The sequence below is a fragment of the Natator depressus genome, chromosome 15 (genome assembly GCF_965152275.1).
Source record: "Natator depressus isolate rNatDep1 chromosome 15, rNatDep2.hap1, whole genome shotgun sequence".
Lineage (NCBI taxonomy): Eukaryota > Metazoa > Chordata > Testudines > Cheloniidae > Natator > Natator depressus.
The window spans coordinates 24,641,143-24,654,061 of record NC_134248.1 but is presented as its reverse complement, the minus strand read 5'-3'; the positions used below and the strand labels follow the sequence as shown (position 1 = coordinate 24,654,061).

General features: G+C 40.4%; 1 protein-coding gene across 2 annotated transcripts; it reads left to right on the top strand.

Annotated features, from left to right (window-relative positions):
• The first annotated feature begins 2,588 nt into the window (after positions 1–2,588).
• Positions 2,589–11,586, top strand: TMED2 (transmembrane p24 trafficking protein 2). 2 transcript variants are annotated; one of them, XM_074972688.1, is made up of 5 exons: positions 2,589–2,855; positions 5,330–5,522; positions 5,964–5,984; positions 8,139–8,246; positions 10,067–11,586. In XM_074972688.1, the coding sequence occupies exons 1-5, from the start codon at positions 2,676–2,678 to the stop codon at positions 10,189–10,191; spliced, it is 627 nt and encodes a 208-aa protein (XP_074828789.1). In that variant the 5' UTR covers positions 2,589–2,675; the 3' UTR covers positions 10,192–11,586. The 2 variants fall into 2 exon arrangements, with proteins under 2 accessions (XP_074828789.1, XP_074828790.1); XM_074972689.1 differs by lacking the exon at positions 5,964–5,984 and having other exon boundaries at positions 2,594–2,855.
• The last annotated feature ends 1,333 nt before the right edge of the window (positions 11,587–12,919 follow it).

Here is a 12,919-nt window from a genome sequence, read left to right as displayed (position 1 = left end):
TTCACTGTGCAAATTTAATATGGGAATTTACCCGTATTGCTTAGCTCTCTCTTAAATTAGAAATCATTTTGTTACAGCATTGTTCAAAAGTGGGTTTGGCAAAGCCTCATCTAGTCTTAGTGCCCAATATGTATTTCAACAAGTTCTCCTAAAATGCCGAAAATCCTAATTCATGATCAAGACAGTAATTTAGACAGTTATAATGTTCCTTTTGTTAATAAATGAAGGTTTTGAGCTCACTGTGCCCTTACTTCATTTCAGTCATCATAATTAATGATGATGTTATTGCTTATGTTAAATGCTGTCTCTCTCTTTGTCCATAGGTCCTGATTCTGCAAAGACAACATTGAAGTCAATGGGATTCTGCACACGCACAGGGGTCTATACAGTTCTCTTTGCAGGATCAGGGCCATACTTTGTCCAACCATTCTGTTGGCTAGTCCAAACCATTTGTGATGTGGTATCATACTGTTTTGCTGAACAGATTTAAGGAGATTGATGTTAGTTTATGGTGTTTGGGTTTGTTCCCGAGCTATCTGTCACAACATAAACCATGGTAAATTGGATGGTTTTACTTCCCAGCCAAGTTATACTTAAAAGAGTTCTGCATGAATCTATTTTAAAAGTTACTACTTAAAGGAGTCCTACATGAATGTGTTTTAATCTCACTTTTATACTCCATTTAAATTTACCTTATCAACATGTTGCAGGGAGCTGGAAGCGCCTCAATTCATTCAGCTTTTTTTTTTTGTTATTCTGTAGGTACTTGTAGCCTGAGCCTGAAACTCTGACTAATAAAGCTAGCTCAGCTGACTTCAGATGAACTACTTTGGTGAATAAGGAACAGTCAAGAAAGAGATGTAGCATGAGTCTTACTTGTCATTAGTTGCAAGTGAGCTGTAGCAGAACTTTAACTACATGCAGCAAATATTCTTATTAACTGGTTACAAAATGCAAGTGAAATGAGGCTTATGAGTTTTAGCTCAAATAATACATGTGATGTTGACACACACATCTTACCTCAGATGATGGTTAATCACAATGGTTCTTTGGCAAGTCTCGGCTTATGAACATTTGGGTAGATGTACTCTAGCTTTAAAAACTCTTCTGTTGGTTTGGTGCAACAACAACAAAAATTAAATCAAACATGACTCTTTGTTTCTGTGACTGGCAGTGTTGATTATTTTCCTCCCATATTAACATTGAAAAGTGTACACAAAAGAAGTCCCTGTTAACAAATGGAAAGCACCCACCCTCTGACTAGAAACATACATATGTGATGCAATATCATATGTATATCCATCACATTTTAATGCAGTGCCTGAGATATCTAATTTTACTTTTCTATTCTCTCTACAGTTCCCCATTGCTTAATTTTCTTGCTCAACTAGTCCTATTTCTAGGGGCCTTATAATACTTTTTATTTATGTAGCACCTTTCACTTAAGAATCTCAAAGTGCTTTTTATCAGCATAAATCCTAGTAAAGTAAGTAAACATTGTCTCAGTTTTGGTGAGTAGTATCATTAATTAGTATACGTTATTCAGCTTTAGAGCTCACTTTTGTCAAATTCAGACCCTGCAGTTTCTGCTTCCTGATCATGGCAGGAAAAGTGGCTGTAAAGGATTGTCTTAAGCACAAACCAAACAACACAGAACAAATATTTTTTGCAGCGTTGTTGTAGCCACGTTGGGGCTGAGATACTTGAGAGACAAGGTGGGTGAGGGAATAGCTTTTAGTGACCCGACAGTTGTGTGAAAGAGACAAGCTTTCAGGTGACACAGAGCTCTTCTTCGGGTCCTGTACCCCTGTGTAGCTCGAAAACGTGTCTCTTTCACCAACACAAGTTGGTCCAATAAAAGAAATAATACTGACAGGTAAGGGGAAATATTTACTTGACTGCACAAATGCTAGGTCCACCTTCCAATGGGAGTGTTTGTCAGCACAGGTCACAGGCTGGGGGACCCTATCGGGCTTTTCCAGAGGACGGGTGCAGTAGAAGAACCAGGTCAGAGAGAGCGGAGCCCTTGTTATGCCTGGCTTTGCTGGCAGCCTTGGCAATTCTTCACCGCAGTGATCCCAACCCGGTGAACCTCACCACTGTGCCCGTAACGAGCCCAGCTCGGGGTAACCCGTGACAGGAACCTGCAGCTGCTGCAACCTGCTCCATGGTGGGCTCTGGCTACCTGAACTCCCCTCTGTGTCTTAACGGCCCCCTCCCGGCCCCTCCCCCACTGGCCTCAGTGGTTCCCCCCCGGGAGGCTCCTGCCCCGTCCCGCGGGGCCCCTTTGTGTGTTGACATCCCCATCCGGGTCTCAGAGATCCCTGATCCGGACTCGCTCCTCACAAGCCTCTGACGGGCCCTATCTAATGCCGCTGCGCGGATTGTCCCCTTCCGGCCCCCGGCCGTTCCCCACGCGGCGCGGATTGGCCCTGTCGGGTACCGTACCGCCCCCTGCGCAGCGCGGATTCCCCTTGCCTCCCCCCAAACTCTGCGCCTCACGGATTGGCACCGCCCACCCTGGCATGTCCCTCGGTGGCCACCGTAGCGCAGCCAGTACGTGGCAGTGGGTCTGTCCTGGCCTATGAGCGGCGGCCCCGTGCCCCGGAAGGGGCGGGGTGTGAGCAGGAAGAGCCCCCCTTCTGCCGCGCCGCTCGGTCCCCCTTGGCTCCGCCATGTCGCCGGTGAGGGCGGTGCTGGCGCTGCTGGCCGCGCTCTCAGCCCCGGCTGCCGGCTACTTCGTGAGCATCGACGCGCACGCGGAGGAGTGTTTCCTGGAGCGGGTCCCGTCTGGCACCAAGATGGGGCTCATCTTCGAGGTGGCCGAGGGGGGCTTCCTGGACATCGACGTGGAGGTGAGGCGGGGGAGGGCGGGCAGGCCGGGGGCGAGTAAAGAGAGGGGGGGAACCGGGGGTCTCGGCCCCGTGAGGAGGGAGGGAACGAGAGCGGGACGTGGGGAGCGGATCTGCAGGGAGAGCTGGGGCTGTGGACTGACCTTGGCGGGGGGAGTGGGGGGGAGGGTAGGCCGAGGCAGGCCATGCCATGGAGCGGGTGATCCGTGCTGTAGGTGAGAGCGATGGGCTCTCATCATGGCTGGCGGGCAGAGGCGGCGTTTTTGGCCATTGCCTTGAGCTTGTGGGGCTGTTGGTTGCTAAAGTGTAAGGGGGGCTAGCCATGGCTGGGGGCGGGGGCGGGGGCGGCGCAGCTGTTTAGGTGGGATGAGGGTTCAGCTTCTGGTATTGGCTCACCCCAGGGCGCATGGAATGTCCTGAGCAGAGCCCAGCCCAGCTTCCCATCTGCCCGTGCTGAAGAGAGGATGATAAACTAATGCCTTGATGAGGCAAAGCGAAGCTTTTTGGCATCGGGGCGCAGAGCTGTGTCAGGCTCTATCTTATCAGGGGTAAAAGCAGGATCCTTTAAGGGCCAGGGCAGTGTATGGATGTGCTCTATTGTGGTGTGAGGGAATTCTGAGTGTAACCATTGGGTGGGGGGTAGGTGGGTGAGAGCAAGGATGTGAAGCTACTGACAGCCTAGGGGGGTGGGGGGGGATGGAAGAGATTTTGCACCCTGAGCAGTTAGTAGCCTAATGGCTAGTAATGGGGAGAGCTCAGAGCTATGAAGGTAGGGAGAGTGATGATGGGAGTTGCCCTGGTGGAGATAAATCCGAAGACAGATATGTGTTAATCACAATTGGCTGGAATGTTCATATAGCTCTCTCTTTGGTCACTTGCATTTCTTTATATGCCAGGCTTACCTGCCAAATTTCTACTGGCAGAAGTACTATCACACTCATGCTAGGTCATGGTCTCTGCTGCTGGTAACTTGAGATGTCCAAATTCCCCCAGAAGAGGCTAAATTACATCTGCAGATCAAGTTGCCCAAGGCCAACTGCTCTCTATTGTCAACATAACTGCAGAAAGCACCTGGAAAAGGCACTACTATGTCTAGTAACTGCACTTTCAAAACCACCCTCTTAAAATCTTCCTTCCTTTCTCTATCCCACATCCTCTTTTGAAAGCTTTCAAAATAAGCAGGGGATGTGGTAGGAGATGTTTCTTACAGAATAGTGCTGATTAGTTTGGGGGGCCCACAGCAGTTTACTAGTTTTGATGCATGAATTTGGACTTAACTTAGTTGGATTTGACTGACATGTTATGAATCGTGGGCTGTTAATTTTTTTAACACCTTCCCCCCCTTGCCCTCCCCCCAAAGAAATCCAGGTCGGTAGGAGAAAAATGTACACACTTCATCTCAAAGAATCCCAAAGACACTTCAGTCTACAAGTGGAATCTCTTCACCAACCACAGATGCAGTCAGCTTTGAAGTGGAACATGGCAAATATTAGGCTTATCTTGAGCACTTTCACAAGAGGATGTGAGATATAATAAAGAAGGACAATACTGAGGGTGATTTTGTGAGTGGAATGACTAGATGTAGCAATACCTCTTCTTGGTGCTTTTTGCAGTTATGCAGTGACATTATACAATAGGTAGGAGAGGTATTGAGGAAAAGTATTAAATGCAGTTTAAACTCACGATATCTAGGACAGCAGAATGTAATGAAACAAGGCCAAGATGCAAGTTTCAACACTCTACTTTTGGCAAAAAAGAGCCTTAACATCTTAATGACCACAAGTTGTCAGTACACTGGTTCAGTCATATCCTAAAAATGGCACCTGCAGCAGCACAGAATCGTATACTTAAAAACAATAGTGATTTGTCAAAACAAGTAAGTTGGTTTCTCATTTACTTTCCTGACAGAAATGAAGGTTAGGGTTCTGTGTTTATCTTATGTTTACTTTTGGATGCTAATGTTCCTCTTGACCGTTGAAAGATAATGCAAGTCTTGGCAGTTAAAAAGCCATTTGCATCACGTTAAAGAGGTGTTTTCTGAAAGGTTCTAATGCAGGTAGAAAAATGTCATGCTGCTTTTTGGTTGTGGGAGGTAAGAGATTATATAGATTCTGTTGGTATTGCATATCAATTGTAGGAGTGGTGTGTCCAAATAGAATATCATGAGTTTAGTTAAAAATTTGCTTTTTCTAAATGCATGATTTCAAGACACACACAGAGTAGTCGCAAAAAGAAAAGGAGGACTTGTGGCACCTTAGAGACTAACCAATTTATTTGAGCATGAGCTTTCGTGAGCTACAGCTCACTTCATCGGATGCATCCGAAGTGAGCTGTAGCTCACGAAAGCTCATGCTCAAATAAATTGGTTAGTCTCTAAGGTGCCACAAGTCCTCCTTTTCTTTTTGCGAATACAGACTAACACGGCTGTTACTCTGAAACCTGACACAGAGTAGTGAAATTTTCTTTTTTGCCCCCAGATTACAGGGCCTGATAATAAAGGGATTTATAAAGGAGACCGAGAGTCCAGTGGAAAATACACATTTGCTGCTCATATGGATGGAACTTACAAGTTTTGCTTTAGCAACAGAATGTCCACCATGACTCCTAAGATAGTGATGTTCACTATCGATATTGGAGAAGCTCCAAAAGGGCAAGACATGGAGACAGAAGGTGAGAAGAACTTCTGGAAGGAAAATGGTTCTGATTTGTGACCTTGAAACACTAATCTTAGAAGCTTTTCTCTGCACACATCCTTCCGAAGTACTGTACAAGAAATCTCAGAATTCTTATCTCATTTAGTCGCTTTAGTTTGTCATTTTCTTGAGCAGCTACAACTGGGTCTAAATATTTTTAGACACTACTATACAACATAATGCAAAATGACTGGGAATCACTCTGCTGCCTGCAGGCACTAATGCTTTCATTCCTTAGTCTTTTCCTAAGTTTCACACTTCCAGTTCAGGTGCTCAGTGCTGTGTAGATTACTACATGCATTAATTGAATTCTTTGATAAGTGTGCTAATATGTAATTTTCTCCTAGCCATGTAAATTACTGGTTTATCTGCAGCTTTTTGTCCTGTACTCGTGTTCATCTCTTACACTTTTCCCTAGGTGGTGGAGATACCTGGGATGGTATGTTTACTGCTTTTTGAAAGCTCATTAGCATCTTGTCTTTTGCATATGTTTATTTACTAACATCTAACTTGTGCTTTTCCTCTCCTCTAACATCTGTTTGTTAGCATGAGAATGTCTTTTTAATAAACTACACAAAATGAAGGTCTGATCTTGATCGATGCTGGTTACCTGCAGCTTCTATTGTGAGGTCTGGGTGCTTAGCATCTCTCAGGATCAGGCCCTTAAACTGTTAATGAAGATTTGTCTTCAGGGGGTTATTTATGGCTAGCAGGAGACATAATCAGGAGTTTTTGTTAAGTAGAATTCAATTTAAAATACTGAACACCTAGTAACTTTAGATATTTCATAGTTGTTGTTTTGCTTTCTGGTATTAAAGTGGGCATGGGGAATTGAGAGCATTTTGGAGGGGAATGAACCATATTATATTCCTTGTAATATAATCTTACAGCTAATGTATAACCTGTAAGTGAAAAATTACAACAGATGTCATTTACTGTAGAATTAAATTAAGGTTTTGGGAAACGGACTGAATCATAAAATTTAGAAAATCATGCTACAGTACAGTAATTAGCAAGAAGACAGTATTACCTTTTGTCTTCTATTATAGCAGATATGTAACCCATGTGTGAAGTGAGTGCTTGACGTTTTCTTGAAATATTTAACAATTTTCTAACTGAGTTCTTATTCATAAGAGATAGTTAAAAGATTCTCTCAAGTCTGTGAATAGCACACCTATCATGCAGAATACTGACACAAGTCTAGTTTCTTCAGCTTAAGGCAGATGTTTGCCTATAAGCAAGTATCTTTTCAGCATGTTTAAACAATCCATACAGTAGTAATCTTTGTTCTTACTAATAAGCTACCCATATTGCAGTAGCCAGCTGGTCATGAGAATGGGTGGTGTATCTTGATATCTGTAAGGTAAGGTCAGTATTGCTCAGGCAACTATAAAGGGTTTTTTTGGTGACAGAATTCATAACTCATGAGTTATTTTCTCCTTCCTAAAAGTGTGGCTTTTGAACAGCCTTGTTCTTTGTCTTATCACTGAAAGAAAAAGGTCCTTCATGTAGCATTTAAGGCTGCATTTAAAATATCTGTCATTTACAAGCAAAAGTAATAGTATGGTGGCTCCCAAGTATTGTCCTTAAATGTCCCATGAATTGTCCTGAACTTGTAGGTAATTCCTGCAAGATATCTGAACTGTTAGTAGCAGAGGTCAACCTCTGGAGGAGTGACTTGAAGTTCTTGGTGCTAGAGAATTCTGATAAGTACACTTTATTAATCTAAATGTTAGAGTTGCACATTGCTCTCAGCATTGAAGGCACTAAACTGTATCCTACTGTCATCTGACATACAAACTAAATACTAGCTCTCTTGCTCCCAGCATCTGGTGAGCCACCTCAAGCCATTGTTCTATGATAATCACCCGGTGTTATTTTCCTCTTCCATTATCAGGCTGCTGTCATGTCATGCCAGTACTTGGAAAGAAAGGTGTCTTCCTTCAGAACTTGTTTTATCCCATATGTCAACTACAAAGGAAGGTCACAAGAGGAGTAGCCAAACACATCTCTTCAGAAACTTATCTTGTTTAGCCAACATCACAAGTTTAAACTAAATTCTCAGTTGCTGTGCTGTTGGCAAGTTAGCATTAAAGCTCTGTACTATTTAAGAGAATGTGTTTGAAGGACGTATAGTGAAGGTAATCCTAGCAGGACAGGCATTAGCACAGTATTGTACTGATTTGATATGATCAGATAAATTTTGCACCCTGCTTCTCTGGAAAAGTATGTATATGTTGAATGTCACTGATCTGTGTTGACTATAAAATTGGTCACCCCTGCCCTGGCGTCCAAGTTAGATACCATGGAGAAGGAGGCCTACCCAAATGTAAAATAAAATTGTAAAGGAAGAAACCTGTGAACCTGACTCTGAGATTCTTAGAAATATCGTTCCCATCATTGTCAATATCAGATTTACTTATCGAATAATCTTTTCCTACAAGGTTGAAAAGTTTTCAGCTGTATAGACCACATTTTACAAAACTAACTATAGTATGGAATTAAATATAAATATTCATCCACTTTCAGGAGAAGCTGTTTTTGATATGTCAATAATACAGACTTTCTGACATCTTTTAAAATTATTCTGCAGCTCATCAGAACAAGCTAGAAGAGATGATTAACGAGTTAGCAGTGGCCATGACAGCTGTAAAGCATGAACAGGAGTACATGGAAGTTCGTGAGAGAATACACAGAGCAAGTATGTGGCTTTCTTTGACTTGCATGTTGTTTTTTTCTTAAACGTTGGATATTTTGAGCTTTAGAGAAAGTATCTAGAAACTACATTTGGTTATTTGAGAATTTTAAAACTCTCAAGTCCTACTGGCATGATAGGATCTCAATGTCCTATCACTTCATTTCTTTCTTTAAACCTGGCTGTCCCTAGTGTAACTAAAAAATTCTGTTATGCAAAATGTGTATCTGCTTTGCCAGTGTAAAATTTGAAAGATAAAGCAGGAACTATTTGCAATTAGTAAATGGTATGTTCATGAATGTCTCAAGGTCAGTGATACGTTTTCTGGTGGTAGATGGATGCATTATTTCATTCATGAAATAAGTCTGGCTTGCTTTGCTGTAATTGAGCCTAATTCATCTTGTCTTCCTTATGCAGAGATAGGCCTTTGGACATTAGTGGAACTATTGCTGCTCATGTGAGGAAGGTGAACAGAGTCTAAGACGCAATCCCCACTCTTAAATAGAATTGGCAGATAGAATAAATACAGTACAAATAAAGGGAAAATCTGTTTTCCTGTGAAACACATAACTGTACGTTAGAACTTTCTGTATAGGATTCAATACATATAATTTTCCACTACTTTAGGGCTGAATTTGTAAATGTACATTAACATCAATGTCTCCTTATCCTCATGGATTCAAAATTACCTTGATAGGTTTTTCATAAAGAGAAACATAATCAAAGGCTTGGGGAAAATGAGGCAGATTCCTGAGAGGACATCCATCAAACAAAATCCAATTATTAAATTCTTCCATTGCTGCATTTCATTACACTGGTTCTAGCAGTTGTGGTCCGTGTTCATAATTTCACATCCAGGAAGAATGTGTCTTCATGCTTTCTTCAAGCAATAATGATTACTGCAAAAGAATTGACCTAACGTTTTGTGAACTAGATATCCATATCCAGTTTCTGTCTTCCTAACAGTGTCTATTATGCTGTTTTTTTTTTTAAGGATATAGAAGATATGATGGTATAACTTTAGGCTCTAGGAGAGAGTGTTTTAAACGCAGTGGCAAACTAGTTGTCACATGACTCAAACAGTTTGCTGCTGTTACTACCAGCATTATTCTAGAATTTTACCTGAGAGTAACAGCTCATTCTTGACATGCCAGTGAACTCTTTAAATGTTTACAGTACAAATGCTTTGCAGTATGTGTAAACTAACCAGTTTTAGTGGTAGTTGGCTGTATTTTTGTTTTATCAATATTGGAAACGGTACTGACTCTGTAGAACAGTGGATTGATAGACTTGATACTGTGAAGTTAGGAAATGCAATTTTTGCACTAAAGGGGAAGAAAGCAGGGGAGTAAATCTGGAGTAAGGTACCAGGTGCGGCCATCAAACTTAGTCTGGGTTAGTAGGCATTCTCATGGAGATGGGATAGGGCATTGAAAGGTGCTGCAACTCATGACTGATGTTGAGATTGAAAGAGCTTCTGGTGTCTGAAATAATTCCAGTAGGAAAATTGCCCCTTGGATTGGAAAAATGGACATGTAACTGGCAAATTCTGCTTGGACCTTTAGACCTTATAACCCTTTTGTAGCTGTAATTTTAGAGTGATGTGTCCTGTCTGTCAGCTTTATTGACCTTTTAGAGAGTAACACAGTCATCCTAGACCACTTGGCTGTGAATGCAGAGTATGCCAGCATTCTAAGGGTTGTATGGATGAATGCACAGATGTGTATAGTGCTTGCCATCATAACCATATAGACCTTATTTAATACCTTACACCATACTTATTTAAATATTTTAGTAGTCATATACTTCTGTTTTTTCTCCAACAGTTAATGACAACACAAACAGCAGAGTGGTACTCTGGTCATTCTTTGAAGCACTTGTACTAGTTGCCATGACACTGGGACAAATCTACTACCTGAAGAGATTTTTTGAAGTCCGAAGAGTTGTTTAAGAACTTTTCCTGATGATCCCAAACACTCACTTTACTATCTACCAAACATCTTGGTCACAAAACAGTATCATTTAGTTTCTAAACCCTAATTTCTGAACTATAAAACTTATTTGCTTAAGTTCCTAGTTAAAATGAAATGTTTTTATATATCTTCTGTAGCAAAAGCTGTGTTAAAATATCTTGTCACTTAATTGGCATAATTTTTTCACTTGAAATCTGCCTAGTCTTTATGCTAAGCGAGGTCTAAACAGACTGCAAATGCTATAATTCAAACGTAGTAATAAGCAATGTTACTGTCTTTTTCTAACTTTTTTTCCTGTTTTCATAATTAATTGCAATTCTGTTTAGGGAAACAGTAAAAGGTCCTAAAGTGACTATTTGCATTCTTCGCACCTTTAATCCTGCAGTAGACATTATGGAATGAAAATAATCCCCTCTTCACTTTCATGTACTGCCCAGAAGGGCAAATGAAGCAGAACTTCATTCTAATATGACTGATAATGAATAGAAGACAGCTGGCATTTCCACTATAGTATGCATACTTGGTCACAAAAAAAATCCACCGTAATGATCTTAATTACATTGATTTGTTCCCTACATTCTTTTTAATTAAACATTGATATTAAAATACATGCTTTCCTTTTATTACCAGACAATTATGTGGCTTTAGTTTCACAAGTTTATAACTATCAAAGCCAGTTGTGTGCAGTGTCTTGGCAAACAGTAGTTATTAACCTCATAGTGCTTGCAGGTCTGAAGCTCATACTGTTGGCACTATTGCAGAATGCACCAGTGTTCAGGAAATCTGGATTTCTGATGCCAAAGGGTTAATGGTTCTTGGGGTTTATTGCAATGCTATGCAGCCCTTATTTTAAGTGGTATTTTCTGCCATTATCTGGTCCTAATTAGCATAATGCTAAGTACTGGTGTGTTTTTTCTTTATTTCAGGCACATGTGGATTTCATTTTTTGTATAAACAATTACTTTATTTTCTTGGTATCTGATGCTGGGTTTAAAAAATTTAAAGACTCGTTTATGGTGTGGGTGCTGATCCAGGATTATGTTGTAACTGATGTATATTAGTTGTAATCTTTTTCTTTTTCTTTTTTGGAATGGGGTGGGGTCTTTTCAAGAGGGGGGGAAGGTCTACAAGTAACACACAACTGTTTTGTACAATTAATTTAAAATTTGTTACAGGTTTTCATGTTCCAAGTAAACTTTTTCAACCTTGGGCAAACACTTGCAGCAGTTCTTCAAAAAGGGTGGCTGTTACACCTTAATGCAACTGTTGTGTGCCAATATTTTTGTGTGAAACACTTCAAAATTGAATTCTAAGATGTACATTTAAAATTGCTTGTGAATCTAAATATGACCCAGGTTCAATAAACAAACAAATTCTTAAAAAAATTGTTTTGTCTTTTGACAGTTAACTAGGACATTCTCTACCTTTTCATGTTTGAGATTTTGCTTTTTAAAATATTTTTAGAAAAAAATGAGTGCAAAGAAAAATACACCTTAGTTGGAATATCCTACTCTGTTTATGGGGTAAAAGAAATTTTGGACAATACTAAATATACAGCTTTTACTAATAACGTGCAGCCACACTTGTATTTGAATTCTATTAGTTTTCTTATCAACCTGTGGAAAGTTTTTGAACTAAATATACAGTCAAATGAGTACAAACTATTTGGCCTGATTTTTGCAGGGAAAGCTAGTTGGGCACTAGTTGCTTTAGCATTAAGTGCAAAACAGTTTGATTAGAGTTGGGTATTTGAGGGCATGTAAAGAAAATGTTTAAAATGGGATGTTAGCAAAGAGTAGATGCTTGATGGAAAATGCTTATTTTATTTTTGTAGGGAGGCTTTTTTATGTTTAAAACAGCAGGATAATAGTTGCATTTCACTAATACCCTATAGTATTCATGCAAAACTAAATAAAAACAACTTTAAAAATTGAGACATCTGACCCAGCAGAAGAGGAGATAGGGAATCTCTCTTTCTTATTTCAAGCTGGTACAGGTGAAAGCACCTGGACTGCTTGTGAAACAGTATCCACATAGGTTTCAGAGTAGCAGCCATGTTAGTCTGTATTCGCAAAGAGAAAAGGAGGACTTGTGGCACCTTAGAGACTAACAAATTTATTTGAGCATAAGCTTTCGTGAGCTACAGCTCACTTCATCGGATGTATCCACATAGGTGCCTGAAGCACTTCATGGGCTTTCCAAACACAAGTACAACTATCTGCTGTCCATCTTCTAGCTTCTGTGCAATTATGTTGCTGACTAGTGGTTTCTGATTCAGGTCTAATCTGCCCACCACAGTGACAAGCACATTTCTGTATCATCATCAAGATCTGGATTTTACTATGCATATCCAGGTAGTATCCACATAACTAGTGCTGCTGCTTTCCTAGCACATCTACAATCTGTCCTTGGTTGAGCCGCCATTAGGTATAATGGGCTCTTAGTTCATCATAAATATAAATTTCTAATGCATTTTATAAAATGCCTGGTCTGTAAGCCCCTAGACTATTATGTGGAATATTCAAATCTGATCCCTTTAAAATGTAATCTTACTGTGTGTTCAGTAACACCTCAAATTTGATGTCTTTGACCTAGATGTCATAAGTTGTCCATTGAATATATTGCTTCCTTGATACCTTCAATATTATAAAGTTTTTATATAGGAAAAATTAAGGCTATAGGGTACCTTATACTGTATCTACATGG

Bases quoted from the DNA above. Each gene is read 5' to 3' on its own strand.
- TMED2 (XM_074972688.1), top strand. From the start codon at position 2,676: ATGTCGCCGGTGAGGGCGGTGCTGGCGCTGCTGGCCGCGCTCTCAGCC. The intron at 5,523-5,963 runs GTGAGAAGAACT...ACTTTTCCCTAG, and splicing joins GCAAGACATGGAGACAGAAG to GTGGTGGAGATACCTGGGAT. The intron at 5,985-8,138 runs GTATGTTTACTG...ATTATTCTGCAG, and splicing joins TGGTGGAGATACCTGGGATG to CTCATCAGAACAAGCTAGAA.